This window comes from Schistocerca serialis, chromosome 2, assembly GCF_023864345.2.
Source record: "Schistocerca serialis cubense isolate TAMUIC-IGC-003099 chromosome 2, iqSchSeri2.2, whole genome shotgun sequence".
Lineage (NCBI taxonomy): Eukaryota > Metazoa > Arthropoda > Insecta > Orthoptera > Acrididae > Schistocerca > Schistocerca serialis.
The window spans coordinates 885584242-885611790 of NC_064639.1; the positions used below are offsets into that span (position 1 = coordinate 885584242).

The 27549-nt window shown below is 41.7% G+C and overlaps 1 protein-coding gene across 1 annotated transcript in view; it reads right to left on the bottom strand.

Annotated features, from left to right (window-relative positions):
• The window catches only part of LOC126458217 (succinate dehydrogenase cytochrome b560 subunit, mitochondrial-like), a 100741-nt gene extending 86326 nt beyond the window's left edge, over positions 1–14415 (bottom strand). The window contains exons 1-2 of the mRNA XM_050095113.1: positions 14062–14415; positions 13925–13981 (exon numbers count right to left, since the gene is read on the bottom strand). Of these exons, the coding sequence (XP_049951070.1) occupies positions 13925–13981; positions 14062–14078 (74 nt within the window). The 5' untranslated portion in view covers positions 14079–14415. The remainder of the gene's footprint in view (positions 1–13924; positions 13982–14061) is intronic.
• Positions 14416–27549: the final 13134 nt, after the last annotated feature.

Genomic DNA, 27549 nt, shown 5'->3' on the forward strand with positions numbered 1-27549 from the left:
CTGGCCTCTCAACAGATACCCCTCCGTTGTGGTTGCATCTACGATATGGCTATCTGTATCGCTGAGGCACGCAAGCCTTCCCATCTACAGTAAGGTCCATGGTTCATGCGGGGGGGGACCAGTATGACATAATTGAATAAAAGTAAGCAAAGTATGCAAGTTTTTTCATATTTATATCTCCTACATGTGACATCATTCACATTGCAAGCACAGACACGTTTAGGTGCTTCAGCAATTCTGTGGTATGCCCTTCCCATCTGAATTTTTTATCAAGCTGTAATCCCATAAATTTAGCACTGTCAACCTCTTCCACTTGCATGTCTTAAGTGTTACACACATGCTGGAAGGAAATCTCTTACAGGTTCTGAATTGCATATAGTTGGTCTCTTCAAAGTCTTATGGCAACAATTTAGCTTTAAACTATTTATTAATGTCAATGAAAATTTGATTAGCAGCCATTTCTAAATCTTTACATGACTTGCTTTTTATTTCAATGTTTGTAACATCTGCAGTCAAACTTAGACAAGAGGTCATTAATGTACACCAGAAAAGCAATGGACCCAAGATTAAATCTTGAGGAATACCATGCATAATTAATACCAAATCAGAAGAAGATGACTGCTTACTCCACAGGTATTTCACAATGGCACCCTTTGTTTCCTGTAAGTTAGGTAAGACTCAAACCATTTTGCAGCACTGTCAGTGAAGAGACATCATAATATACTAATAATACACTATTAATACTTGGGTTATTACATCCACTCGACCATTTCAAAATCTAATGAAATTTGGTGTGAAGGTTCTGTATGATCTTTGATGGTCATATACCAAATTTCTATTCAGTATCTTTAATGGTTGAATTTATAGGGGCTTTTAAAGAGAGGCTACTCATCTTTGCATCACATACAAAGGTGCAAATGTGCCAAGTTTGCTAGGTTTTTTTAAAAGTTCTAGCACACATTTGGTCATTTGCTTTACCATACATAGACAAATTTTTATACTGAATCACACTATGGCAAAAATTTGTGATTCAGCCACAACTATATATAGATACAAGCCTCTAAAGTGGTTAAAAAATTTGTCATGCTAGTCTGTGAGCCGAGGTTTGACCGACCACTGCTGCTTTTCGTATGAACCAATCACAACAAAACTTCAGAGGGTTATTCCTACCTATAATGTCTATATATGGATCAAATTTAATTAACATTAAATACCTAGAAGAAGAGATATGTGTATTCAAAGTCAGCCAAAATTTTCTATGTGCAAATTGTACGGCTTTTTTGGGGGGGGGGGGGGGGGGGGGGGGACCAATATCTCAACTGTGTCTTGTTCGATCCTCTTTTTCTTGCCACAGCTGGAAAGAGCATGCTTTAAGCTATCAAAGCTATATTGTTTAATTTCTGGATCTCGCATATTGATGGGTAAGAATACATTTCAAAAGTTATTATTTTAGCACTTCAAGAAGATTGAAAGGTGCAATATTTTGCTCATTATGACCCACAGTTAATTTTTTTAGTATGTAAATCAGTTTCAAACATTATTTTAACATATACCATAAAACAAGCGTAATACACAACACAGCAAACTTGCAAAACAAAAACACTAAATAGTCAGTTCCATTTTTGGTTAAATACTTCTACAATTTTGACAAGGACAGATTGAGGGAAACTATTGTCTTCCTGATAATGGTGGTGGTGGTGGTGGTGCTTTTGAAGTCATGAAAATACATTGCTCAGGAATCCCGCAGGTGTCTTTAGCAGTTGGCCAGTGGAAGGAATGAGCAAAACCATGTGGGTGCATAAAGCTGGTAAGGACATCTTGTTGTTCATGTGAAAATTCACACACTTTTCCAACCCACCAAAAATTGTTGTACATACATGCAACATAGTTTTCTGGTTTTAAACTCGCAATTGAGGTTGCTGCAATTTCTTCATCTGCTTCAGAGGCATTAACTGTGAATGCTGTAGCATCATTTGAAACTCCGTGTACTCTGAGCTGATTACAATTAATTGGCTTAAACTGGTGTTTTTCTCTTGTTCCAGATATTGTATGTCCTGTGACAAACCTTGTTTCTTAATCAGGCTGAATTTTTTCAACATCTTCTTTTGGTACATTAAAAAACTTTATGCCTGGAATACTATCATCACAGAATTTGAATAAATCATGTGGAGTCAATATCTGGTTGTCTAAGGGCCTCTGCAAACTAGCACAGACTGCTAGTCTTTTTGCTGTTCCCACAATGTCATAACAAGGTGATTGGCTTTGGCTTGCACAAAAAAATTCCCTTCAGCAATGATGCCAATATCCTTTTTGTGCAGACATAAAGTGGTGAAATTTTTCAAATTGTTATATTGAGCAACTGAGCCATCACTACAGTAATAAATGTTCACAATGATTTCAATCTTTGTCTTTAAATATGCTATTTACTTTATTTGAAAGGCATGGATAGCAATGGTATCATGATGGAGACAGTTGCTCATCATACAGATGCTAATACTCTTGACATTCTTTTTCACCAAAATACACTCCTGGAAATTGAAATAAGAACACCGTGAATTCATTGTCCCAGGAAGGGGAAACTTTATTGACACATTCCTGGGGTCAGATACATCACATGATCACACTGACAGAACCACAGGCACATAGACACAGGCAACAGAGCATGCACAATGTCGGCACTAGTACAGTGTATATCCACCTTTCGCAGCAATGCAGGCTGCTATTCTCCCATGGAGACGATCGTAGAGATGCTGGATGTAGTCCTGTGGAACGGCTTGCCATGCCATTTCCACCTGGTGCCTCTGTTGGACCAGCGTTCGTGCTGGACGTGCAGACCGCGTGAGACGACGCTTCATCCAGTCCCAAACATGCTCAATGGGGGACAGATCCGGAGATCTTGCTGGCCAGGGTAGTTGACTTACACCTTCTAGAGCACGTTGGGTGGCACGGGATACATGCGGACGTGCATTGTCCTGTTGGAACAGCAAGTTCCCTTGCCGGTCTAGGAATGGTAGAACGATGGGTTCGATGACGGTTTGGATGTACCGTGCACTATTCAGTGTCCCCTCGACGATCACCAGTGGTGTACGGCCAGTGTAGGAGATCGCTCCCCACACCATGATGCCGAGTGTTGGCCCTGTGTGCCTCGGTCGTATGCAGTCCTGATTGTGGCGCTCACCTGCACGGCGCCAAACACGCATACGACCATCATTGGCACCAAGGCAGAAGCGACTCTCATCGCTGAAGACGACACGTCTCCATTCGTCCCTCCATTCACGCCTGTCGCGACACCACTGGAGGCGGGCTGCACGATGTTGGGGCGTGAGCGGAAGACGGCCTAACGGTGTGCGGGACCGTAGCCCAGCTTCATGGAGACGGTTGCGAATGGTCCTCGCCGATACCCCAGGAGCAACAGTGTCCCTAATTTGCTGGGAAGTGGCGGTGCGGTCCCCTACGGCACTGCGTAGGATCCTACGGTCTTGGCGTGCATCCGTGCGTCGCTGCGGTCCGGTCCCAGGTCGACGGGCACGTGCACCTTCCGCCGACCACTGGCGACAACATCGATGTACTGTGGAGACCTCACGCCCCACGTGTTGAGCAATTCGGCGGTACGTCCACCCGGCCTCCCGCATGTCCACTATACGCCCTCGCTCAAAGTCCGTCAACTGCACATACGGTTCACGTCCACGCTGTCGCGGCATGCTACCAGTGTTAAAGACTGCGATGGAGCTCCGTATGCCACGGCAAACTGGCTGACACTGACGGCGGTGGTGCACAAATGCTGCGCAGCTAGCGCCATTCGACGGCCAACATCGCGGTTCCTGGTGTGTCCGCTGTGCCGTGCGTGTGATCATTGCTTGTACAGCCCTCTCGCAGTGTCCGGAGCAAGTATGGTGGGTCTGACACACCGGTGTCAATGTGTTCTTTTTTCAATTTCCAGGAGTGTAGATAACAAATGGACGTAATGTGGCCTGACTATTCACCCAATGAAATTCTTGTGCAGCATCTTGAACAACAAATGAGTAATTGTCAGCAAAAGCCATCAACATAATTAATTCATTTTCTGCAAGATTTCTTTTTAACTGCTTAAGGTGTAAATTTTAGTGTTTTGTCACAAAGTGATGGCTTCTTAACCCGGTAATTTCAAAAATCACTGCCTCAATGAAATCTTCAGCAGTTCTCTGACATGTCTCCAATGTGTGTCTGTCAATGTGGACCCATTACTGATATTACATTGTTTCTTCAGGGTCATAGTCTTTAAAAGTGTCTTCAAGAAAAGCCTCTAGTTTTATTTTTCCTGGACATTCCTCAAAACATTGCAGCATACAATCTTTTGATTCCAAACTGCATCAATTTTTTTCTTCAAAACCCTGTAATCATGTTGGAGGGATGTTTCTCAAGCCAACATTGATTTGACATTTTGATGAATTGCACATATACATACTAAATGTGATCCAAAAGCACCAATGTAGTGTAACCTTTTGGCCTGAGCACACAAAATTTTGAGGAGCTCAGTTGATTTCCATACTGCTTACAATAAGCGCTGAACATTTCTTTCAGGTTTCAAAGGAGCAGCTGTTTCTGCTTGTGAATCTTTTTCCCATTTACTCTTACTGCAACATAATCCTTTTAGTCTGGGTGTAAACAAGAAAACTCATCATCTCTAAAAAAAGTGAGGACATTTTGGTTTAGTTCATCACTGAGCTTTTTCCCTTTTCGGTTTGAGGGGGTTGCTAAAATCCCATCTTCCACCTTTAGTTTCCTACACTTATTTTCCATTTTAGTCAAAACAGCAAATTCTTTAGTCATTTTTTCAATAGTCCAGCTATTTGGGGGCAGGGTCAAAATTTGAACTTTATTGCAATTTCTTGAAGCCTGAAGCTTAATCTTAACTTCTTCAATTAATATAGCCATATCTTTATATTTTTGGCAGTCTTCCATTTGTTTTGTATATCTGCTTGGCTCACAGCAGCAGCTGTGGCAATTACCTTAGTAATGCTGCCTTGGGCTTTCAGAACTTTGTGCTTTATGTATCCTATTGAATCCCTTTTGCTGATCCAATGAAGCTTTAATGGTGACTCTCCAAGTGATGATAATGAAGTATTAGCAATAAAGCAAGCATCAACAACATCCATGTCTTCAGTGGATGGTGATTCTTGCTTACCCTGGTGGATGGTCCTTTTTGGGCCACTTCATTTCTACATTTGGTACAAATTTTCTGACCAGGTTCAAAAACTAAATTAGTCAGTAACTTCAACCTATCAGACATTGCAAATAGTTACTGCTGTTAAAGCCTTCTTGGCTACATGTTTTTCTTTACCAAATCGGTTGCGGCAAGTCTTCTGCAGGCACTAAAATTTTGTCATCAACAAGGTGTTGTGTATGAACACATTTGGACATCTTCAGTTAAATCAAGCCCAGACCTAAGTCGCAGAAGCTCCTTGTCCATTGGTAACATTTCCTTAACTTATTGTAGTTGACTTTCGTTGTAATAGAATGCTGATGACTTACATCAATCAGTTCCATCTGATCCACCAAAGTAGTTGGGTGAAGGGGTCTCTTGGTTCATTTTATACAATAGTTTATTAAGCTATAACAAGCAATTTCTAAAGCTCATAAATATTCATGTTTGAAGCATAGAAGATTCAGTCTTGTTTGTATATGAAATTAAGAAACTGGGCCAAAATATAGAATTTGGGCCATCAAAACATATTGTTTTAGTGCTTACCTTCAGCAACAACAATGATGATTGATTATTCAAGCACTCAATAATCAACACTAAGATTGTACAATGTCAATGCCAAAGATTACACCACACAGAAGACTGACACAATGAAAACTGCCAATAATGAAAGCAACAAATGAAATTGGTGATTCAGCAATGTATCACTGCTGCAAGGATAGAGCCTTAAAAACTATTTATGCCTTAGAATGCTGATAGAAACTAAATGACAGGGCATATATGCACCACCATGCTTTGTAGGGATAAAACATTCCAAAGCAACATAGCATTCCAGTATGATCTTCTAGATTTTACAATCTTACGAGCATTTTCTTAGGTTTTATTATTTTATATTCTATACTGTAAAATAATGTGAAAACACTTCTTATTAGCATAGTCACATTCACTAAACCACAGGCAAATCCTATATTTAAAGACATTACAATTACACATTTTTTATTTACAATTTCAAATTGTATTAATTTTTTGTATTTATCAATAATCCATTTTCCCTACTTTTGAATAGGTATTCTTACTCATCAATATGCAAGATCCAGAAATTAAACAATATAGCTTTGAAAGCGTAAAGCATGCTCTTTCCATCTGTGCACATAAAAAATTTTGGCCCACTTTGCAGATGCATATCTTTCCTTCTAGGCATCCAGTGTTCATTAAATTTGATCAATATATAGACATCACACGTAGGAATGACTCTCTGAAGTTTTGGTGTGAAGTGTTCATATGAAAAGTAGCAGTGGTTGGTCAAACCATGGCTCACAGAATAGCAGATGAATTTTTCAACCACTTTAGAAGCTTGTATCTATACATAGGTGAGGCTAAATCACAAATTTAGGCCATGGTGCGATTCAGCATAAAAGGTTGTCTATGTATGGTTAAGCAAACGACCAAATGTGTGCTAGAACTTTTAAAAAAGCCTAGCAAACTTGGCACATTTGCACCTTTGAATGTGATGTGAAGGTTAGTAACCTCTCTTTAAAAAAACCCTAAAAATTGAACCACTGAAGATACTGGACTGAAATTTACTATATAACTATGAAAGACCATATAGAACCTTCAACATTAAATTTCATTACATTTTGAGGTGGTTGAGTGGGGACTCTTTTTTAATATTGGTCCCTTTGATCTGGAAGGACCCACTTAAGAGAATACTGTGGTTCATACAATCAGAGGCTTCTGACGGGTCACAGGAAATTCGAATACCCTCTCATTTGTTATCCAATGAATTAAGTACAGTCCCATTGTACGTGTAAATGGCCTTCTCTCTATTGGAACCCTTAAGGAACCCAAACTGTGACTTCGACACTATATTATTCGCAATCAGATGCTTAAGAAGACGCTTGAACACAATGTTTTAAAATATTTTTGAGAAAGCTCACAAAAGTGAAATTGATTGATAGTTTGATGGTGTTTCTTTATCCCCCTTCTTGTAAAGAGGCTTAACTTCAGCATATTTTAGCCAGTCTGGAAATGCTCCACTGATAAGACATTGATTACACAAATAACTTAAGATAGAACTGAACTCACTTGAACATTCTTTGATTAACTTCATTGATATGTTACCATAATCACAAGAACATTTTTATTTTAAGGATTTTATGACGAATTCTACTTCTTTGGGAGAAGTGTCATTCCACTGCACTGTTTACTGGATCTGATAACCAAAAGCTGCCAGTAACAGAAACAAAGTACTGGTTTAAGAAGCAGAAACAAAATACTTTCTTAGAGCCATCAGTTCCTCTTCTTTACTGGCCCCACATGTCTCTGTCTTCACTATATCCCATATAGCTTTTATTTTATCGCCCAGTGTAATTATCTTTTTCTCATAATGAAGCTGCTTAGATTTCTAGGTTACTTGCTTCAATATTCTGCACTATTGTTTGTATTGCACTACACTGCTAACACCAGAGCTGTTCTTAGATAGTAAATACAGCTTCCTTTTTGTCCAACATGATACTTTATTCCTTGTATAATTCATGGTATATTTTTAGACTTCTGTTTGACTCGAGTTACCTGCTTGTGTTGGGGGTGGGGATTGGGGGGGGACGGGGGGGGGGGGGGGGGGGGGGGGGAAGGGAGGGGAATTTTAAATCAGAAAGTAAAATTACTAATGAATGCTCTGAATTTCCCATTTGAGTCAGAAGTATTGTAAACATCTATCAAGTTCATGTTTTGAGCAGTCTCCTAAAATTTTCAATTGTTTACTGACTTATTACCCTCCTGTACTCGGATTTAATATATTTTATATCCTGACATGCTACAACATTTAACATAAGATGGTGCATATCATGAGCAGATAGCCCATTTACTATTTGTTTTGTGATATGACTTTTTTCTCTAGATTTGTCTACAAAGGTATTATCAGCAGCAGTCTCAGAGCATTTACATAATAAAGTTGTCAGCTGTTTCCTGGCCCACAGTGAGCGTACTGGGGTAGTTTGAGGGTGTGGAGTAGGGTGAGGGATGGAGAGAGGTGGGAGGCAGGGAGGGGATTGGAGGGGAGGAAGCATCTAGCAGCTCTTGGGAGAGTGGAGAGCCATTTGTGGCCTACTAATGGGTTGCAGTGAGAGGGTGCAGGCGGCATACAAATTCTGTTCCCACATCAGTTAGTTGCATGCTGTTAGTTACCTCATGCCCTAGTCTACGAAATCGCGTGTCCACGTATCTGCCACCTGGCCCCTCCTCAGCCAGCTCACAGATGGCTCCCTACTCTCCCACGAGCCGCTTACCCCCCAACCGCCTTCCTGACTCTCTCCGTCCCTCGCCCCACATCAGCCCACACCACCACCTCACCTCAGTACACTTGTAGCGGTTCCACCTGCTTTGTTTCTTTCTTCGTTTGTTATCCTCCGTGTTGACGTACTGCATTGCTACACTACCTGAAAAATGGGTTGTGGATTCCAACACTGACTACTGTAATTAATGTAGCCAACACGTGCACAGTTGCGTTTCACAGTACTTTAATTTCACTGTTCACAACCCCCTAATAATGAACAGTTATATGGGCAGTGCACGCTTGTATAACTTTTGATAAGCCTCATTAATAGATAGCAGTCGAACATCCACATGCTGCTACAATAGTTTACTGTTGAACATCTACGAGCAGTAAAACCTAACCACAAATTTCACAGTTCTTGAAGAATAATCAGGCACATATGGAGCAGACACTGTCATTGTTTTTACACGAGGCCTAATTGTGTAACACTTATTCCACATTTAAGTTGATGCATTGTTATCATTCTAATCAACACAGATTCCTTGTCTGAAACTCTGACGTGGACTGACTGTCTCGTGACCAAAAATTAGACCCTTATATATCATCACAACAATAGGCCCTGAAACTACACATTGTTCATTGTTTAATTTACAGAAATTACAATTCAAACTTAACTCATTAAATTAACTGAATACCTCGAAAAATTGCGTCTTTTTAACAGTTTCTTCTACTGCAAGGGTTAGGCTAAATTATTTGTTTAAAACATGAAATTAACAAGTATCATTATGCAAACAATACTTTTGACAAAACTGTTAATTACTTTGGAATTAATGATGGGCTGGTTTTGCGAACATGTTTTCGAATAGTGCCAAATAGACCTTTAAGATTACTAATATTTCATCTTCCAAATGTTTATAATTAGTAGAGAATTTATATTTGTTTATGCATCAACAATAGAATTTAAATTACAAAACAATTACTGATTTCACCCTATAATGAAAGTGTTAACTACGAATAGTCAAAATAAATTAGATAATTAATTACATACATAAAACTAAGCATAAAACTAGATCTGGTGTTAAATTCTTCAAAACTGAGGGCCAACCTTTCTCTTATATGAAAATGCAGATTATTTTCACGTATGTTAAAGGTAATTAGTTAAAAAAAAAAAAAACGATTTTAAGTAGGCAGATGGCAAAACAAGAGGGGAAGTAAAATTATCCCAGCTTGCTTCATCACAAACTGAGCAAGTTGGTGCAGTGGTTAGCACATTTGGCCTGCATTAGGGAGGACAACGGTTCAAACCTGCATACGGCCATCCTGATTAAATTTTCCGTGATGTTCTTAAATAACCTCAGGCAAATGCTGGGATGGTTCCTTTGAGAGGGCACAGCCGACTTCCTTCCCTAATCCGATGGGACCAACAACCTCGCTGTTTGGTCCCCTCCCCCAAATCAATCAGCTATGATCGGCATCATGATTGACAACACCTCGATGGAGCTGTGATGCGAATCAATGTGGGGTTAGGGATGGCTCCTAGGACAGCCAACTTTGCTGATGTTTCTCTGGTGCCCGTATGGACTATCAACAGATGGTGTTTCACTGGGCATGGCCTACACCTAAACAGGACTGGGAAGGGAAGGTTGGTACAGCTGATTCATGAAATTATAGAGGGTGGAGCTCAGGCCACACATATTCAAATACCTGTTGTCATAAGTAGGATACATCCAGACAACAGGTTCCCCTGGCTAAAGAGTATCTCCAGCAGTTTAAAAAAATACTGAAACAATTACTCACAAGACAGATTTTAATACTTCAAATATCACACATACCAGATGTCACAAAGAAAAACAAACCATTGGAAAGAGTAACATTGGGCATTTCACAGACTAACAATCCTCCATCAAAACATGCAATCAATAAAAAACAATAATACAACTATCAAAAGTTGAGCTCCAATCTTTGAAATGCACAGTAGTTTGTGTTGCTGAACACTGTTGTAGAGACACAGAAATCCAACATGTAGAATCATCATTGTATGAAAGGGCAAACACTTACTGCAGAACTGATTCAAGGGGTGGAGAATCATGCATTTATATCAGAAAAGGAACATAGTTCAAATCAAGACATGACCTCAGTACAGTAAGTGAAGACAAACACTTTGAAATATCAGCTATTGAATTAACTTGATATCATGAAGAAATTAATCATTTTGTGTGTGTAGATATCTCCCAGTGGCAATGTGGACAAATTTTTCAATAAATTAACAGAAGTTCTAGATAAAGTCTCAAGTACAAAGGTCAACATAATTCTGTATGGGGACATTAACATCAACACCAATACCATAAATGAATCCAGCAGCACCTTCATAAATATCCTTCAAAGTTTTGGCATGTCCCTATTTGTAAGTAGTGCAACAAGGGTTACTACAATGATTGCATCAGTAATTGACCATGTGGCCACAAATATGGACAGGGGAAATGTGATGTAGCTGTAAAAGATCTTGGACTATCAGACCATCTCTGTCAAATAACAACAGTAAAATCAGGCACCGAATCATTCCCTAAACTACCAGCCTACAAACGAAATCTATCAGAAATCAAAATAAAAGATTTTTCAAAAGAACTAGCAAAACAAAGCTGGGATGAAGTATAAGGAAACAAATGTGAATATGAAATTCTCTAAATTCTCCACATTATTTAAACTGAACTTTGAAAAGGCATTTCCAAAAGTATGCATGTCTGTATCAACATCTGATGGATAACAGCAAGTATTAAGAAGTTCTCCCAAACACTTAAACACCTCAGTCCCATGAAAAAGATGTGCAACAATCCAGAATTCTTAAATTTCTGTCACAGATACAAAAACATCTATAGGAAAGTGCTGATTGCTGCGAAAAAGTCATTTAACGACAAAATAATATATAATGCAGAGAATAACGGAAAAACTGTGTGGGATGTTATAACAAAGGAAATGGGGAGAGGCAAACAAATGCAGAATAACATATTGCTAAGGGAGGGGTATAAGGTAATAAATGATTCACAACACTTAGCAAACTATGTAAAAGAGCATTTTTCAAGTATTGCAGAGAAGTTACAGCAAAAATTCCCCAAAACAAATATAACACTTGTAAATAATGTTGCACTAAATACAATGATGTTACTTCCAACCACAGAGAATGAAGTCAATAAAACTGTTCACATCAGGGACATTTCCAGAGCAGTTAAAACAGGCAAGAGTTGTACCTTCGTTTAAGAAAGGTAATGCAGAAGACATAGAAAATTACTGGCCCATGTTCTTGCTGTCACAATTCTCGAAAATAATAGAAGCAATTGTGAAAGACAGATTAATGAATTACCTGAATAAATACACTTTTAAGTGGATCACAGTTTGGTTTCCGTAATGGCAAAAATACAGAGTCAGCCATAGTAGAATCCAGAAAGTTGTACTTGATGCTCTTGATAAAGATGAGTGTGTCACAGGCATATTTTTGGATCTTTCTAAGGCCTTTGATACAGTCAACCACAAGATTCTATTAAATAAATTAGAAGCATTAGAGATAAAATGGGTAGCTAATGACTGGTTTCGATCATACCTGGCAGATAGGGTACAAAGAGTAGAGATAACACATACTTCAAATCGATCTAAACATTTAGTAAAACACTTATCAGAACCAACACACATTACCATAAGGGTTCTGCAAGGTAGCATATTAGGACCAGTACTATTTCTATACCTCAATGACTTTCCCAGTAGTGTTACTTATGATGAAAAAATTATCTTTGCTGATGACAGCAATATTATAGTCAATAATCAAGAATTTTATTCACCATAAATCATTATACAATAATAAAATAAACTAGTGTCAGTACATTATAGAATACATTTTAAGCATGGCAGTGTACCAAATTACACCAGGATAGCTTCTAAAAGTTAATGCAATAAGCTATACTATAATATAATCTAATATAATATAGTATTGTATATACAACAAACAAAGATGCTTTAACTTACCAAACGAGAAAGTCTGGTATGTTGATAGACACAATAAAATAAAAAAAGACACAAACACACACACAAATATTCAAGCTTTCGCAACCCATGGTTGCTTCATCAGGAAAGAGGGAAGGAGAGGGAAAGATGAAAGGATGTGGGTTTTAAGGGAGAGGGTAAGGAGTCATCCGAATCCCGGGAGCGGAAAGACTTACCTTAGGCGGAAAAAAGGACAGGTATACACTTGCACACACACACATCCATCCGCACATATACAGACACAAGTAGACATGGCTACCTGTGTGTGTATATGTGCAGATGGATGTGTGTGTGTGTGTGTGTGTGTGTGTGTGTGTGTGTGTGTGTGTGTATACCTAATTTATATACAGTAACATTTGACATACCTGTAACAGTGGTCACTTCATGTCCAGAGAGGTAGATTATATCAACTGGTTTGCTCAACGCAAATTCATCAGCACAAATAAGCAAATCATTAAGCTTACACCTAAGTCGTCAGAAATTCTAATGCAACAAGGATAACCTACTTTGTGAAGTGGCTGAATCACAACCTTATAGACCCAATTTTTCTGTAAATTTCAGAACACATCCAGTTTCAATTGGGGGCTGTTTGCTTGGCACCTGTATACTAAGATCTGCTTTCTGGCTGCCTGTTTTCGCGAAGTGAAAGTTATTTTCAATCTGTCTCCGAACTCAAAATTTATTCTCCCAACAGATGTGTTTAAATGAGGCCAGTTATGGTGCTTTAGAACAGACACATGCCCAATATGTATTGTTGCTGAAGCTATCTTGAACTAAGAAGAAACCAGTGTTTCCCAAGTAGCAGCTTTCTTTCCATTTACTTGAGTAAATTTATCTGTCGCGAATATGAATAGCACCCTGGCAGTATATGGTTAATAAAGCACATATATTAATAAGGTTCTATGACCTGTATTTCTTTAGTTAACCTGTTGTATGCCCCAAAGTTCCTGTTCTTAATCGGATGTACAGAACAGATTATTATTTTCTGCTGTCTGTGGTATGAGCAGTAGATACTTCAGTGTCTCTGTGTTCCTTAATACCCACTCTTCTACAGTTCCACAGGAATGTGACACAATCCTAAGCTTGAAAATACATTGTTGAGGACAGCCGCGGAAAAGCTCCCATATGAAAGCTTATGAAACAAGGCTTTCAAAACTTTGCAACAGTCTCCCTACGTAGCCAGGGTATGTGTGTGTGTGTGTGTGTGTGTGGCGGAGGGTGGGGACTATATATTTCTTACCAGTTATTCACAGCAGTGAAATAAAAACCCCTTTACACATAAACTTCTGTCATTACTGACAAACACTACTTTTAATCAGTAAACAATTCCTTTTACTATAAAGTACAGTACATGTAAATATCTCTCCCTCTCTCTCTCCGTCGCGTATTTTCAGAAGTGAGTATTGTTGCGTCAACATTACAACGGAAATACTTACGGCTGCGAGTATAAATTGCGTACCAGGCTCCGACACAATTGCTTGCCTCCCAGTAATCTGTGACATACATATATCAAATCAGATGGAACACTACATAACCTGGATATATATATATATAAGCGTTAGTCAATATTCACCTGTAACAAAATGCCATAGCCCTGTTGTGTTTTTGTCTTGAGCGCTATCAAAGATGTGACACACGTTTGGAGTCTTTTTTTTTTCCCTAATGATCTTCGGCGTGTTTAAGCAATTGTACGCCAAAATTCAAGTTATTCGAATATTCTCAACAACCGTGACTGAGCTTGACCACGTCTCTTTCATAATTCATGTATAAAAACTGCAAAACATTACGACACATGTAATTCAAATGTGACATAATATTGACAGACGGTGGTTTACACTTAATGTCATCGGAACAGAGCTGAAAGTAGCGTCACTTTCAAATGGAAATTTGTCTGTTTTCGCACTGTGTAGTATATCCCATTCGGGCGTGCAGCAGGGATAATGGAAGATCGTAGTGTGTTCTGACAAATTCAACACAATGCCACCTCTCTTGGCACAGTTAACGGACGGTAAAAATGAGGATACGATACTTCTGGCACAAAAACTCGAAAGACTGAATCAGAATTCCGCGCCTCGTGGCAAGGTCGTAATACCGCCGTATATACCATAACAGACTGATCTGTTGTTCAAAATGCTGGAACTTCCGTTTGCCACATATTTATTTTATTTGTTTATGCAGTCATAGACCACTAGTACAGGGGTGTACTATTACACGAACAGAAAAAGGAAAATCCGTTAATGTGAAGTTATGATAAATTGAATACCTTCGATATGAAATTCCCACCACATATTATTCCATCATTGGTCCATCTCGTATTTCTTCTCTCTCTCTCTCTCTCTGTCTATCTATCTTTCTTTTTTTTTTAGCGTGAAATACATTGTTGAGGCCCAAGAACATTTGTCTTCTTCCAATAAGATCCAAGCAATCGAAAAGGTTGGTCAGTCCTGACTCAGTACATTGGTATCGGACATGTCAGAAACATTACAGAAAAATGTTAACAAAATAAGATAGGGTAGAAAGTCGTCTGTGGCCTAATCAAAGGAACTATCCCAGCATTCACACTTACGGCGTTTGTTACGACAATTTAGAATTTATGCTTACCATTGACACATTGGTCACTCAAAGTCTACTATTATTGTCAGACAATAGTCATGCCACCCCCACTGTGGAAATTTCGGCTTAAGAATTTTCTCGTCGCGGAATTTTCGCAGCAGCAGTATATAGTGTTGTGTCGGTAGCTGGGCCGACACCGTGAAGTTGAGATTGCTGAAAATGAACTCTAGACTAACGCTGTAGCCGATAGGGCACGCACGGCTAAAGCAGACGGGCGTGAAGTCTGGAACATGAGAACTTATAAATGAATAAGAAGAAAAGTATGTAGATGCTTATTACTTATCTTTTATTTAGTCCTTGGAATACATCTCTCTTGAATACTCGTAAGCTATAGGCAGTGATACAAATGGCGCCTTGCTAGGTTCTCGTACATCTGGGCGGTAGCTAGGTTCTCGTACAACTGGGCGGTAGCTAGGTTCTCGTACAACTGGGCGATAGCTAGGTTCGCGTACAACTGGGGGCGAGTGCTCTCTCGTATCACGAGACCTGCCTTGGTGGTGGCGCTAGGTCTGCGATCACAGTGGCGACACGCGGGTCCGACATGTACTACATGGACCGCGGCCGATTTAAGCTACCACCTAGCAAGTGTGGTGTCTGGCGGTGACACCACATTCCTCCCCCGCAAATCGGCGAACGGTCGTGTGATAAGGCTTCCGCCCGCCGTGGGGAGGACCACATGTTGACGTATGCGATGAGGTGGGGAGCCTAACAACAGGCGAGGCTGTGCCACCCACACCCGGCCATACGGTCCGAGGGGAGCTAGGAAACGCCTGCAAAACTAGTCCAGGGTGCACGTCAACATGCGGAGTATGCGCCCGTAATGAGACAGGAGGGACCGAAGGGTCGATTTCCATTGCGTCGGGGTAGCCGACGCGCGATGACGTCATGTGGTCCGGAGCGGTCGGGAGTTCCATGGCGGAGGACAGCTGGTCACGGGAAGCGATCGGCGGCGCGTGACCCTGGGAGGCGCTTGGCGGCTGCAACGAAGCGTCGAATGCGGGCGGCGCCGGCGGGAGAACAAGCGGCGGCGGCGGCGGCTGCTGCTGCTGCCGCGGCGGCGGCGGCGCGTCGCCATGGGGCAAAATGGAAGGCATCGTCGGTAACACCTGGGGATGAGGCGAGCCAGTAGATGGGTCCCCAGGGCGCTGACCGGACGGCACCGTCGCTGAAAGCAGACGGGGAGCGGCAGAACCCGAGCGACGACAGAGGCGCAGCTGATTGAGATGCCGACGCACCTCACCAGAGGCCCCCAAAACCAAATACATCGCGCGGCCGAGGCAGCGAAGAATGCGCCCTGCGAGCCAACGCCGTGAACCTCGATAGTTGCGATCAAATACAACGTCGCCTGGAGCAAAAGCAGGAGTCTGCCGCTGCACAGGAACCTGATGCGGCGGATGCAGCAAAGACATCAAGGTGCGATGAGGACGACCATGGAGCAACTCAGCCGGCGAGCGACCATCTCGGGGCTGAGAGCGATACGAAGACAAAAAGAGCAACAATGCGTCCTCCCGAGAATGCGACGCTTTCAATTTCAACATCTGTGACTTGAAAGTCCGGACCAATCGTTCAGCGGCACCGTTGGACTGAGGCGAAAACGGCGCGGACGTCAGATGTTGAATACCATTGGCCTGGCAGAATGACTGAAATTCTGCGGACATGAATTGTGGGCCACTGTCGGAAACAATAGTCTGCGGAAGACCTTCAATGCAAAAGATAGCAGACAACGCTTGGATGGTGGCGGAGGACGTCGTGGAAGACATCCGGACAACAAAAGGAAAATTACTGAAGGCATCGACCAGAACCAACCATCGAGCATTCCAGAATGGACCAGCAAAATCAATGTGCAAGCGTTGCCAAGGGGAAGTGGCTTTAGGCCACGCAAAGACTTTCCGCGGCGGTGCGGACTGTTGTTCGGCACACGCCGGGCACGAAGAACACATATTCGTAATCGCAGCATCGATTCCGAACCAAGTACAGTGCTGACGAGCAAGTTGTTTCGTTCGCACTATACCCCAATGTCCTTGGTGAAGAAGCCGTAAAACAGAGGACTGTAACGAACGTGGGACCACGACTCTGGACTGATCATTATCAGAACGCAACAACAAAACACCACGTCGAACAAAAAGTCTCTCCTTGTGAGCAAAAAATCGGCGAACCAACGGATCCTCGATCCGAGACTGTGACAAAGGCCATTGCGTAGCAACAAAACGTAAAACAGTAGCAAGGACAGGGTCAGCAGCTGTGGCTGTAGCGACACGACGAAAATCAATCGGAAACGATTCGACCACTTCATCGGTTTCCGAATCAATGAACATGCAAGCAAGTTCGGAAGAATCGAATGCTTTATCCTCAGCAACAGGCAAACGGGACAACGCATCGGCGTTTCCGTGCTTAGCAGTGGACCGATACAAGATATCGTAGCGGTACTGCGAGAGGAAAATAGACCAGCGAATGAATTTCTGCGCTGTACGTGGAGGTACAGGCTTGGTCGGATGAAAAAGCGATGTCAAAGGTTTGTGGTCTGTGATGATGGTAAAGTGACGACCATACAAGAAATCATGGAACTTAGTAACACCAAACACGAGAGCCAAAGCTTCTTTCTCTATCTGTGAATAATTTCTTTGCGCAGACGAGAGCAATTTGGACGCAAAGGCAATAGGGCGATCATGGGAGCCAACTTCGTGCGCAAGCACAGCACCGATCCCGAAATCCGATGCATCTACCATCAACAAAAGGGGTTTCCGGGGATCGAATGGCGTAAGGCAAGTATTAGAAAGCAACGCCGATTTCAACTGGCGAAAGGCGCGTTCACATTCCGTCGTCCAGACGAACGGAACACCTTTACGGCGTAAGCGATGAAGCGGAGCTGAAATAGAAGAGGCATTGCGCAGAAAGCGATGATAATAATTAATTTTACCCAACACACTCTGTAGCTGTTTCACATTTTGAGGGGAAGGCAATTCTTGTATGGCACGGAGGTGCTCTGGACTCGGATGTATGCCTTGGGCATTAATGACATGTCCCAGGTATGGTAAGTCACGAGCAAAAAACACACATTTGTCCTTCCTCAAGCGAAGACCATTTTGCCGCAAGACCTGAAATAATGTTCGTAAGTTCGCAAGATGATCTTCTTCTGTCTGTCCGGAGATCACTATATCGTCCAGATAGTTTGCTGCAGTAGGGACCGACGCACAAATAGTTTGTAAATATTGCTGAAACAAGGCAGGGGCGGAGGCACACCCGAATGGCAGTCTTTTGAAGCGGTACAATCCAAGATGCGTGTTAACCACCAATACGCGCTGGGATTCGTCGTCCACCGGTATTTGCAAGTACTCATCGGCGAGGTCCAACTTTGAAAAATATTTTCCCGGGCACAGTTTAGCAAAAAGATCTTCCGGGCGGGGCAAAGGAAAAGTAGCAGTCACTAGCTGTGGATTCACTGTGGCCTTGGAGTCCACGCAAAGTCTCAATTTTCCGGAAGGTTTTGGCAAAATTACTAAGGGTGAGGCCCAGAGAGAAGCTTGCACACGTTCAATTACACCCTGTGATTCGAGATCGTGTAACGTTCTTGCGACCTCATCACGCAATGCGTGGGGAACATTGCGCGCCCTGAAAAATTTCGGTTGCGCGTTTACCTTCAGTTCTAAATGTGCTTCATAGTTTTTAGCGCAACCTAAGCCCGGTGCAAAAATGTCTGCAAATTCGTCACACAGCCGAGAAACACTGTCTGTAGGCACAGTCTGATTCACCGATAGGACCTGATTTACAATAGACATGTTAAACAACTGAAACAAGTCTAGCCCAAACAAGTTCACTGCAGAAGAAGAACGAAGAACGTAAAATGACACAAGTTTTGTTTGTCCCTTGTATGTTGCAAGAAGGCTGCACTGTCCTAACACAGGAATTTTCTGTCCAGAATATGTAGTTAGCTTAACATTTGCGGAACGCAACGGAGGTTTGCCCAGTTGTTTGTACGTGTCGTGATTGAGCAATGAAACTGCAGCTCCGGTATCGAGCTGGAATGGTATCACTTTGCCTTCAAAGTCTAAGTCCACAAAAAGTTTATTGTTCTGCTGACGACAAGAGCGACTGTTTTGTGCAATTATAACAGACACGGGTACAGAATCACTTGCTAATTGACGTGATTTCCGGCGACGTCGACGCACAGTTTTTGTGGGACGAACACAGTCACTGTTAGAGAAAGTGTCACTGGACGAAGCGGAATTAACGACATGAATGTCCATAGGCGAAGGTCCACGAGCCTGAGTGTCCTTGGTTCGATGCCGGCGCGAAGCAAAGGGCCTGGAATGATTGTGATTGTCTGATCTGAGCTTTGTCTGGCAAACACTTTGAACATGTCCTTTCTTATTGCAGAAAAAGCAAATAGCTTGGCGTGACGGGCAATGTTCACGCGAATGTCTAGTAGCACACCGCGGGCACGATTTCACTACAGTCGTGGGCTGGCGCGGCACACCTGGCTTAGCACGCGGCGGTCGCTGTGTCGACGTGCGCAAGGCCCGGTTACCGGGCCGCGCAGCGCGTCCAGCGGGCCGGTTAATGTTACACACGGCTGGCGAAGTTTCAAAAGATTCCTGAGCACAGTCAAGTGTGTCCTGTCTATCCAATATGTCTATCACTTGTTGAAGGGAGGGATTAACTAGTTTCAAAATTTGCTCCCGTATGCGAACATCAGAAACGTTCTGTGCAATTGCATCACGCACCATTGTATCTGAATAAGAAAGACCACAGTCACATTCAAAGGCACAGTCCCTAGTAAGTCCTTGCAATGTTGCTACCCACTCCCTATTAGTTTGACCGGCCGTACGTTTTGTACGAAAGAACGTATACCGTTTTGCAACCACATTAACTGTTTCTTTGAAATAGGCATCTAATGCAGACAAAATTTCCTCGTAGGACAGAGTTGCTACGTCTCGTCAGGGAAACAATTTCACTATCACACGGTATGTGGACACACCGACACAAGAAAGCAAAAACGGCTGCCGCTCATTACCTTGAATTCTGTAGGCAGCAAGGTGAAAGCTGAACTGGCGAGACCACTCTTGCCACGTCTCATCGGCTGCCACGTATGGTCGAAAGGGAGGTGCAACAGCGTTTAGTGGCAGCGGTAGCGAAGAAGCGGCGGCGGCCGTATCGGTTTGAATGGCACGTTGACCCTGGACGAGCTGTCCAAGGGCATCCAGTAACGCCTGCGTCTGCTGATTCTGCAAGCGATAAAATTCGGACAGTACATCTGGAGAATGTGGCGAAGCCATGACACAATTAAATGTAAGCAATCAGAACACTTTAAATCGTCGCCAATGTTGTAAACGAATGAATACAAACTCTTTTGCTCGTCGCCAATAAATGTTGTGTCGGTAGCTGGGCCGACACCGTGAAGTTGAGATTGCTGAAAATGAACTCTAGACTAACGCTGTAGCCGATAGGGCACGCACGGCTAAAGCAGACGGGCGTGAAGTCTGGAACATGAGAACTTATAAATGAATAAGAAGAAAAGTATGTAGATGCTTATTACTTATCTTTTATTTAGTCCTTGGAATACATCTCTCTTGAATACTCGTAAGCTATAGGCAGTGATACAAATGGCGCCTTGCTAGGTTCTCGTACATCTGGGCGGTAGCTAGGTTCTCGTACAACTGGGCGGTAGCTAGGTTCTCGTACAACTGGGCGATAGCTAGGTTCGCGTACAACTGGGGGCGAGTGCTCTCTCGTATCACGAGACCTGCCTTGGTGGTGGCGCTAGGTCTGCGATCACAGTGGCGACACGCGGGTCCGACATGTACTACATGGACCGCGGCCGATTTAAGCTACCACCTAGCAAGTGTGGTGTCTGGCGGTGACACCACATATAGACTGCAATAGCTTAGGAGAAAAACGCCTTTTGCATGCTCCACATTAAGTTTTTTTATTTAACTTGTGCAACCAGACACCCTTCGCCTTGTTGACAAGTCATCTTTAGTGGGTGTTCTGAAACATTGCACGATTTTTTATTTGCATGTAAAGCCGCGTACACACTGCCACTGGAAACATGTTTCTGTTGGAAACATTGTTTTCGGCGATGTTTCGCAAATGTTTCCGACTTTGTTTTTGGTCTCCGTTTTCGTTCACACTGGCAGCAAACATTTCTCGTTGTGTGTTCACCGTGTTCACGCCGTCTGCAGTGCTCCTTGTATTGTTGTGTTCGTTATGTCTGGTGTCGAAGAAACAATAATGATATGAAATGTTGCATTATTAATGCTAGAAGGTTTACACAAGCAAAATAAAGGCGTCTTCGTCGTTGGTGAAGAAAAACATTTTATAGAGAAACTGGCGGAAATAACTTGCTACGTGAGCTGAGTATGGAAGAAGGCTCTGGCTTCCGTAACTTCACTCGAATGTCATATACCGATTTTGAATATATGGCAAATATGATATCACCATTTGTTTCAAAAATTGATTTCTGGAAACAGGAGATTCATTTCAGAGCCTTGCGTATTTATTTCACTTTTCGAAGCAAGCAATATTTCAAATAGTACCTGAAGTATGCAGAGCTCTGGTGGAAATACTGAAGGATTATGTAAAGGTTGCAAGATACCACGCGTGGGAGGGAGAAAGAGATGGGAATTTTATTTAGATTCTATAAATGAAAGGCAAGGAGTGTTGTTCAACATATAAGTGGTTTATTCAGTGAAACTGCATCAAACTGTATGTGCAATAATTATTGAAATTTTATCAAATTCATTAAACATTCACTTACAAATTATTCAAATAATGATAAACAAAAAAAAATTGGTTCGCCAGATACTGTAAAAAGGATAAAAAAACCGACAAATAGAATTGAATTGACACCAAGAGCTCACAACAAGTGAATTATATAAGGTGCCTGCCCTGGTATTTGCCTTTTAACATGAGCATTGTATGACTTCATTCTAATTTAACATATAAATAAATTACACGAGATGGGTTGACCTGGTGTAATAAATGAGGAAGGAAAAAAAAAAAAAAAGCTGAACATATGACTTTCTTAAGCGGCAAACGGTGAGTACTGTGCCTTGCGTCTTTATGAGCATCTAAACATTGCAAAGAAATTAAAGAAAGCGAAAGAAGAATGCGCAGCTAGGAAAGCGGGCGTTTTATGTATTTCCATGTTCATAGCGCGGTTGGCGTGGCGGTGGAGTCGGCTGATTGCGTGCGGCTGCGTCAAGACTCTTCCGGCGACGTAGTTGATAGCGTCTAGCATGCCCTACGCTGAAAATAGTGACCGAAACCTGCTACTGGAAGTTATCATTACTGGACGACGGTATGCGTCCCTCTGCAAGTGCAAACCTACGCGAAACTGCATTAAACAAAGCTCAAAACTGTTCTAACAGTACTACCGTCGTCGGACATGTAGTAAATCAAAATGTGATCCTGAGTTAAGCTCTTGATAACGCGCACAGTGAGTGAAGCTCGCCTACTTGGATCCAACAGACTTTGCTCTCTACGCTGTTTGTGACGAATGCAAAGTGCATTGTCTCATGACAAGCGATAAGAGAATTCTTGCGACTTATCGGAAGCAGTCAAGAGTGAACTCCTGCCTCTTCAGAAGCAATATACGGAATGCCCAACACCAGTGCGCTCCTCGCACCTGGAGAGAGAGAGCCGCACCCCCCCCCCCCCTTCCCACCCCACAGCGTCTTGTCACCGCCATTGCGCAAATTACGTAGCTCGTACTATTTTTCAAAGCGAACGTTGGATCCTTGCCAATGAAAAAGTCCCTTACAAAATTTCCTCCCTCCTTGCCGTCGCATTCCGCGAGGAAAAGGGAGCGATACTCTGTGTGAGACAGAGTGTACAAATAAACCCTTTGAGTATTGCCGCTACGTTCCCAGGTGTTCTGCTCGCGGGAAACGGACAAAATTCCCCGTCCACTTGAGATTCTTGGACACCCAAGTCGTGCTGTTGCTATTCAACTCGACGCTTTGTCCGCGTTACTTAGAATCGTGGCAAAGATGTTTTTCGCTCTAAGTTTATAGTTTCGCTGCCTCGGGGACACGTGCAAATGTCCACGGCTTCCCTTGGCAGCGTGTTGATGTATGCAGCGTCTTCGCCTGTCGCTAATCCTCTGCGGGCCTGCCCTCTGTGAAGCGTGCCGACATAGGAGCGCGACCGGCGCTCTCCCATAGGTACTATCTATGTCCACCGGTCGCCGGGCTTCCCGGCTAGGAACGCATCACAAGAATTCCTTTCATGCACAAAGTGAACCAAGTTTGCAAAGAGAAGAATCATAGCCCTTTACCGACGCTTAATGGCACAATAATTCACCTCCATCACACTTCATATATTGCAATAAACTAATGACTGATTCTAAAGGCAGTTATCTTCTTTAATTATAAACATGAAAAGTTTGATGCTTTTCAAGGTAAGTAAATGATAAACATAGTTAAATAAGCATATTTTCGAAATGTTATTATTTGTCAATTACATTACATATCTCATCAAGCACAACTTCTTCAATTATGTTATCACTGTCTCCATAACTCATAAATGTAACAGGGGAATTATTACTTGGTAATGATATCCCTGCAACATTCATACCCACTGTCGACTGCTACATGCTGTTTCATTAACACTTCGTTAAGCAAAGGCATTGTTTTTGCTCTTTCTAACTCTGGTAATTTCCGTGACACTGATGCCACATACCGCCCATATGTACTACATTCACCGTTCTTGTTCTCTTCTTGTTTTTGCAGCACTTTAGTTAATACTAGAGATGCAATCTTGTAGGGTTGTTGCATTTTTTTCCTCCCATCCTTCCAATTTTTCGTGGTGGAGGACTGGAAGGTCCAGCCGCAACCTCTTCATCTTCATTTATGCCCTCTGGCGAATGTACGAAAACCTGAAATCAAATTTCTTTCTTTCAGATACATGCGACTGGCGTGGAACTGGCATGTTTGTTCTCACAGATTCTTCAGTTCCCCCACTGTGTCGCAGCAATTGATGGGAAACATATCGTGCTACAGTGCCCTGCTGCCAGTGGAAGTGAATATTATAATTATAAAGGTTCATTCAGCATGCCAGCTACAACTTTTTGTACGCAGATATCGGTTGCCAAGGCAGAATATCAGAAGGTGGTGTGTTCAAAAACGTGAGCATAAGCGAGTTAATAACAAAAAGAAACTTAACTTGCCACAAGCTGAATGATTATCAGGTGGCACAAGGCCCTACCATATGTTTTTGTAGCAGACGATGCTTTTCCCTTACAGGAAAACATGAAACCCTACCTGGGAAAACATGTTAAAGGTTCAAAAGAGAGAGTTTTTAATTACAGACTTTCTAGGGCCAGAATGGTTGTTGAGAACACTTTCGGCAGTATGGCTTCAGTTTTTCGTGTGTTTAGAAAAGCTATGTTGCCGCAGCCGGATAAGGCAAAAACTGTCACACTTACAGCTGTGTGTCTCCACAATTTTTTAAGGCGAAATGCTGAGGCAAGGAACCAGTACACCCCACATGGAAGCTTCGACTCCTACGATTTACAAACAGGTGAGGTGATTCCAGGCACCTGGAGACGAGATGACACTGCATCAGCATCAGTTTTCACTGCAGCACAGAATATACCAAGGAAAGCTGCTTCCACGAATAAACAAATCCGAGACGAGTTTGCTTTTTAAGCACACAATGAAGTGTACCATGGCAAAATAACTACGGGTGATTGTCACTGTATACCATAAAATACAAATAAAGACAAACAAGCATAATTTTAGTACCTCATTTTCCACAATATCTGTTTTATCCTTCGGCTCATGAACATCGTCGAAGAACTGCAGCAGCCGATAGGCGAACCAGTTGGAGTCATATGCAGCGTCTGCACCACTACCAGATGGTCTGCTGCAAATAATTTTTCTTTCCTCGCGCCTGTAAGCAACCACGAGCGATCGTATTTTTTTCCTCTCTATACTTCCCTTGTCCGTGCCAAAAGCTGCTGGAATTTTTGCAAGTATATCGTGTTTTTTAATAGTGTTTTGTTTTCCTTGCTCCGGACATTCCATAAGCAATCCTCCTCCTGGTACATGGCAATTAAATCAACAATTTGCTGCCTTGACCACGCCATTATTTTAGAAAAATAAAGCGAAAACGACACTACAGTAAACAAAACACCACTTTACAGTTGACGACACATACACACACATGCTAGCGCCGTGCAGCGGTGACAAGTGGAAGCTAGCCTGAAACATGTTTCCTTTGATCTGTACCGACACTGCTACGGATAGATGTTTCTGTGTTTCGAAACATGTTTCCAAACATGAATCCAGATAGTTTAAGGTTATAGATTTAAAACAATTAGTTGAAAGTTTTTATAATAAAATGGAAAGGTACCAACAGATGAGCGTCTAATTCAATATTTGTAAGTTAGACGGCTTTGTCTCATTTGGTAAACTGGTTAAGGACTTATAGGTTTCCTTTTGGTCACTCTGTTTGCGAAATATAGCACTGTTACTGCCATTTCCTGTGTCTACAGTGTCATGCATTTCTGTAAGTGTTTCCTTGAGTAGTTGCCAGTGGGCTCACACTCACGCGCAGAACTGGAATCGCTTATCAATAGCGCCTTCTCCAGCTTCTGGCTGTCAGCTGTATGAGCAATATTAGCAAGCAGCCAGATGCCACCAGGAAAAATTTTTCTGGCGCACCCAAGGTGCCACATTTACACAGGCACAGAGCAGTCTGAGTTGTTGTAGGCTGTGGCTGTAGTGAGGGTAGTCTCCAAGTGACACATGTTTACACTTCGACGTTTTGCTGTTTTTTCTTCCTTTGTAGCTCTCACATCAAATGAAAGCAAAATGGATTACTGTGGCTGGCAGCTATCAAGGGAATTAAAACACATTCACATAATCACAGAGCACTAAAATAGGTTATTAGTTTCAGTTTCCTGATTTGATTTGATTTTCATGTTATTAGTAATCAAGCATCTATTGTCTTCCACGAATGATGTTACTTTCTCGGTTTATTAAAGAAATTTGGTTTTAATTAATGTTTCCCATACAAGCAGTCACTTTATTTGAAGTGATATATTTCATTCCACATGATTGGCTAGTTTGAATTGTTCACTCAGTATCAAGTGCACATCTTCATTTTCTGACACATATGGCATTATGTCATAGTAAAGAACCAGACAAAAGGTAACTCAGTCCCAATACTCCAAGGAAACTGACATCTCGAAAACCACACTGAAAAGTTTAATACCAGGTACTTCACTGTGAATCTGGATATGCGACTATGCACTTTAACTTCAGTTATGCGTTTTGTATGGTTTACGAAATCCTGATGGCCTTGGAGTATTCTCTGAAGCCCTGTTCCTTTTATAATCTAAAGTAATATCTCTTAAAGCTATGTGAGTACAAATGTATGTAAATATTCACTTGAAGATGACTAAGCAGGCAAATTTGGTCAATAATGTTGAGTAAAATGTTTAGTTTCAAATATATTGACAGCTTTAGCACAATTTTAAAAATCTGTACTCTGTGAAACATAATGTTTTTCGATCACAAGACATGTTTCATCGCTCTCTGGTACCTACTTTAGGCTTCACGTTATTTCTTAATATGTGATGTTTCCATCTTAAATTTGCAGAATACAATTCTTTGGTTAAATTCAGAATCGCAGTTCTCCATGTTTTATCATTGTAACTAACAACATTGGTTTATATTTACTCCTAGAGCAGAATACAAACTGCCAATTGTACACTTGCCAGGCTTCAGACAACCATGTTGATTTTTATATGATTTAAAATAGTCATGAAATTACTAATTGTCCTTAGTTCTTATTTGGTCATTTAATGGTAGGTCCTTTCCACACTTTGTTCTGTGTATGAGACAATTTTTTGTAGGGTTAGGACGCGACTTTCATTATTTATTCTGTTTTCATATCTTTCTCTTTTGTAGTAGGTTTGTGATTATTTTTTCTTAAATATTCTCCAAAAGTTGAGTGGAGTATCCCATATTTCCAAGCTCTGATATGTTTTATGTACTGGATGTCAAATGTTCTGCCGATTTGTCTTCCACATTGTGTTATTTATTTATTTTGATCCCCACACATTGTACAGAAATGCACATCATGATACAGGACAGGTCATTTGCTACATATTAGGCATTTATAAGAAGAGGTATGTGTCAATGAATCTATAAAATGATTACATATTTATGTAATGTACTTAGGTCTTATATTTACTCTGTACCACAATTTAGCATTTATACCAATAAAACTTACATTCAGTTATGTTACATAAGGTCAATAGTTTGGGATCCATTATCTGATGTTGTTGTTGAACAGTTCCTTATAGCAGTTCCTTAAAGCAGGTTGTTTTCAAGGAATTCCTGTATGCTGCAGAGGCAGTGTTTAATTAGGAGTGACTGTAGGTTTACTATAAAATCCTTCACTTGTGTAATGTTCATCACTGCTCTTGGGAGATGACTGT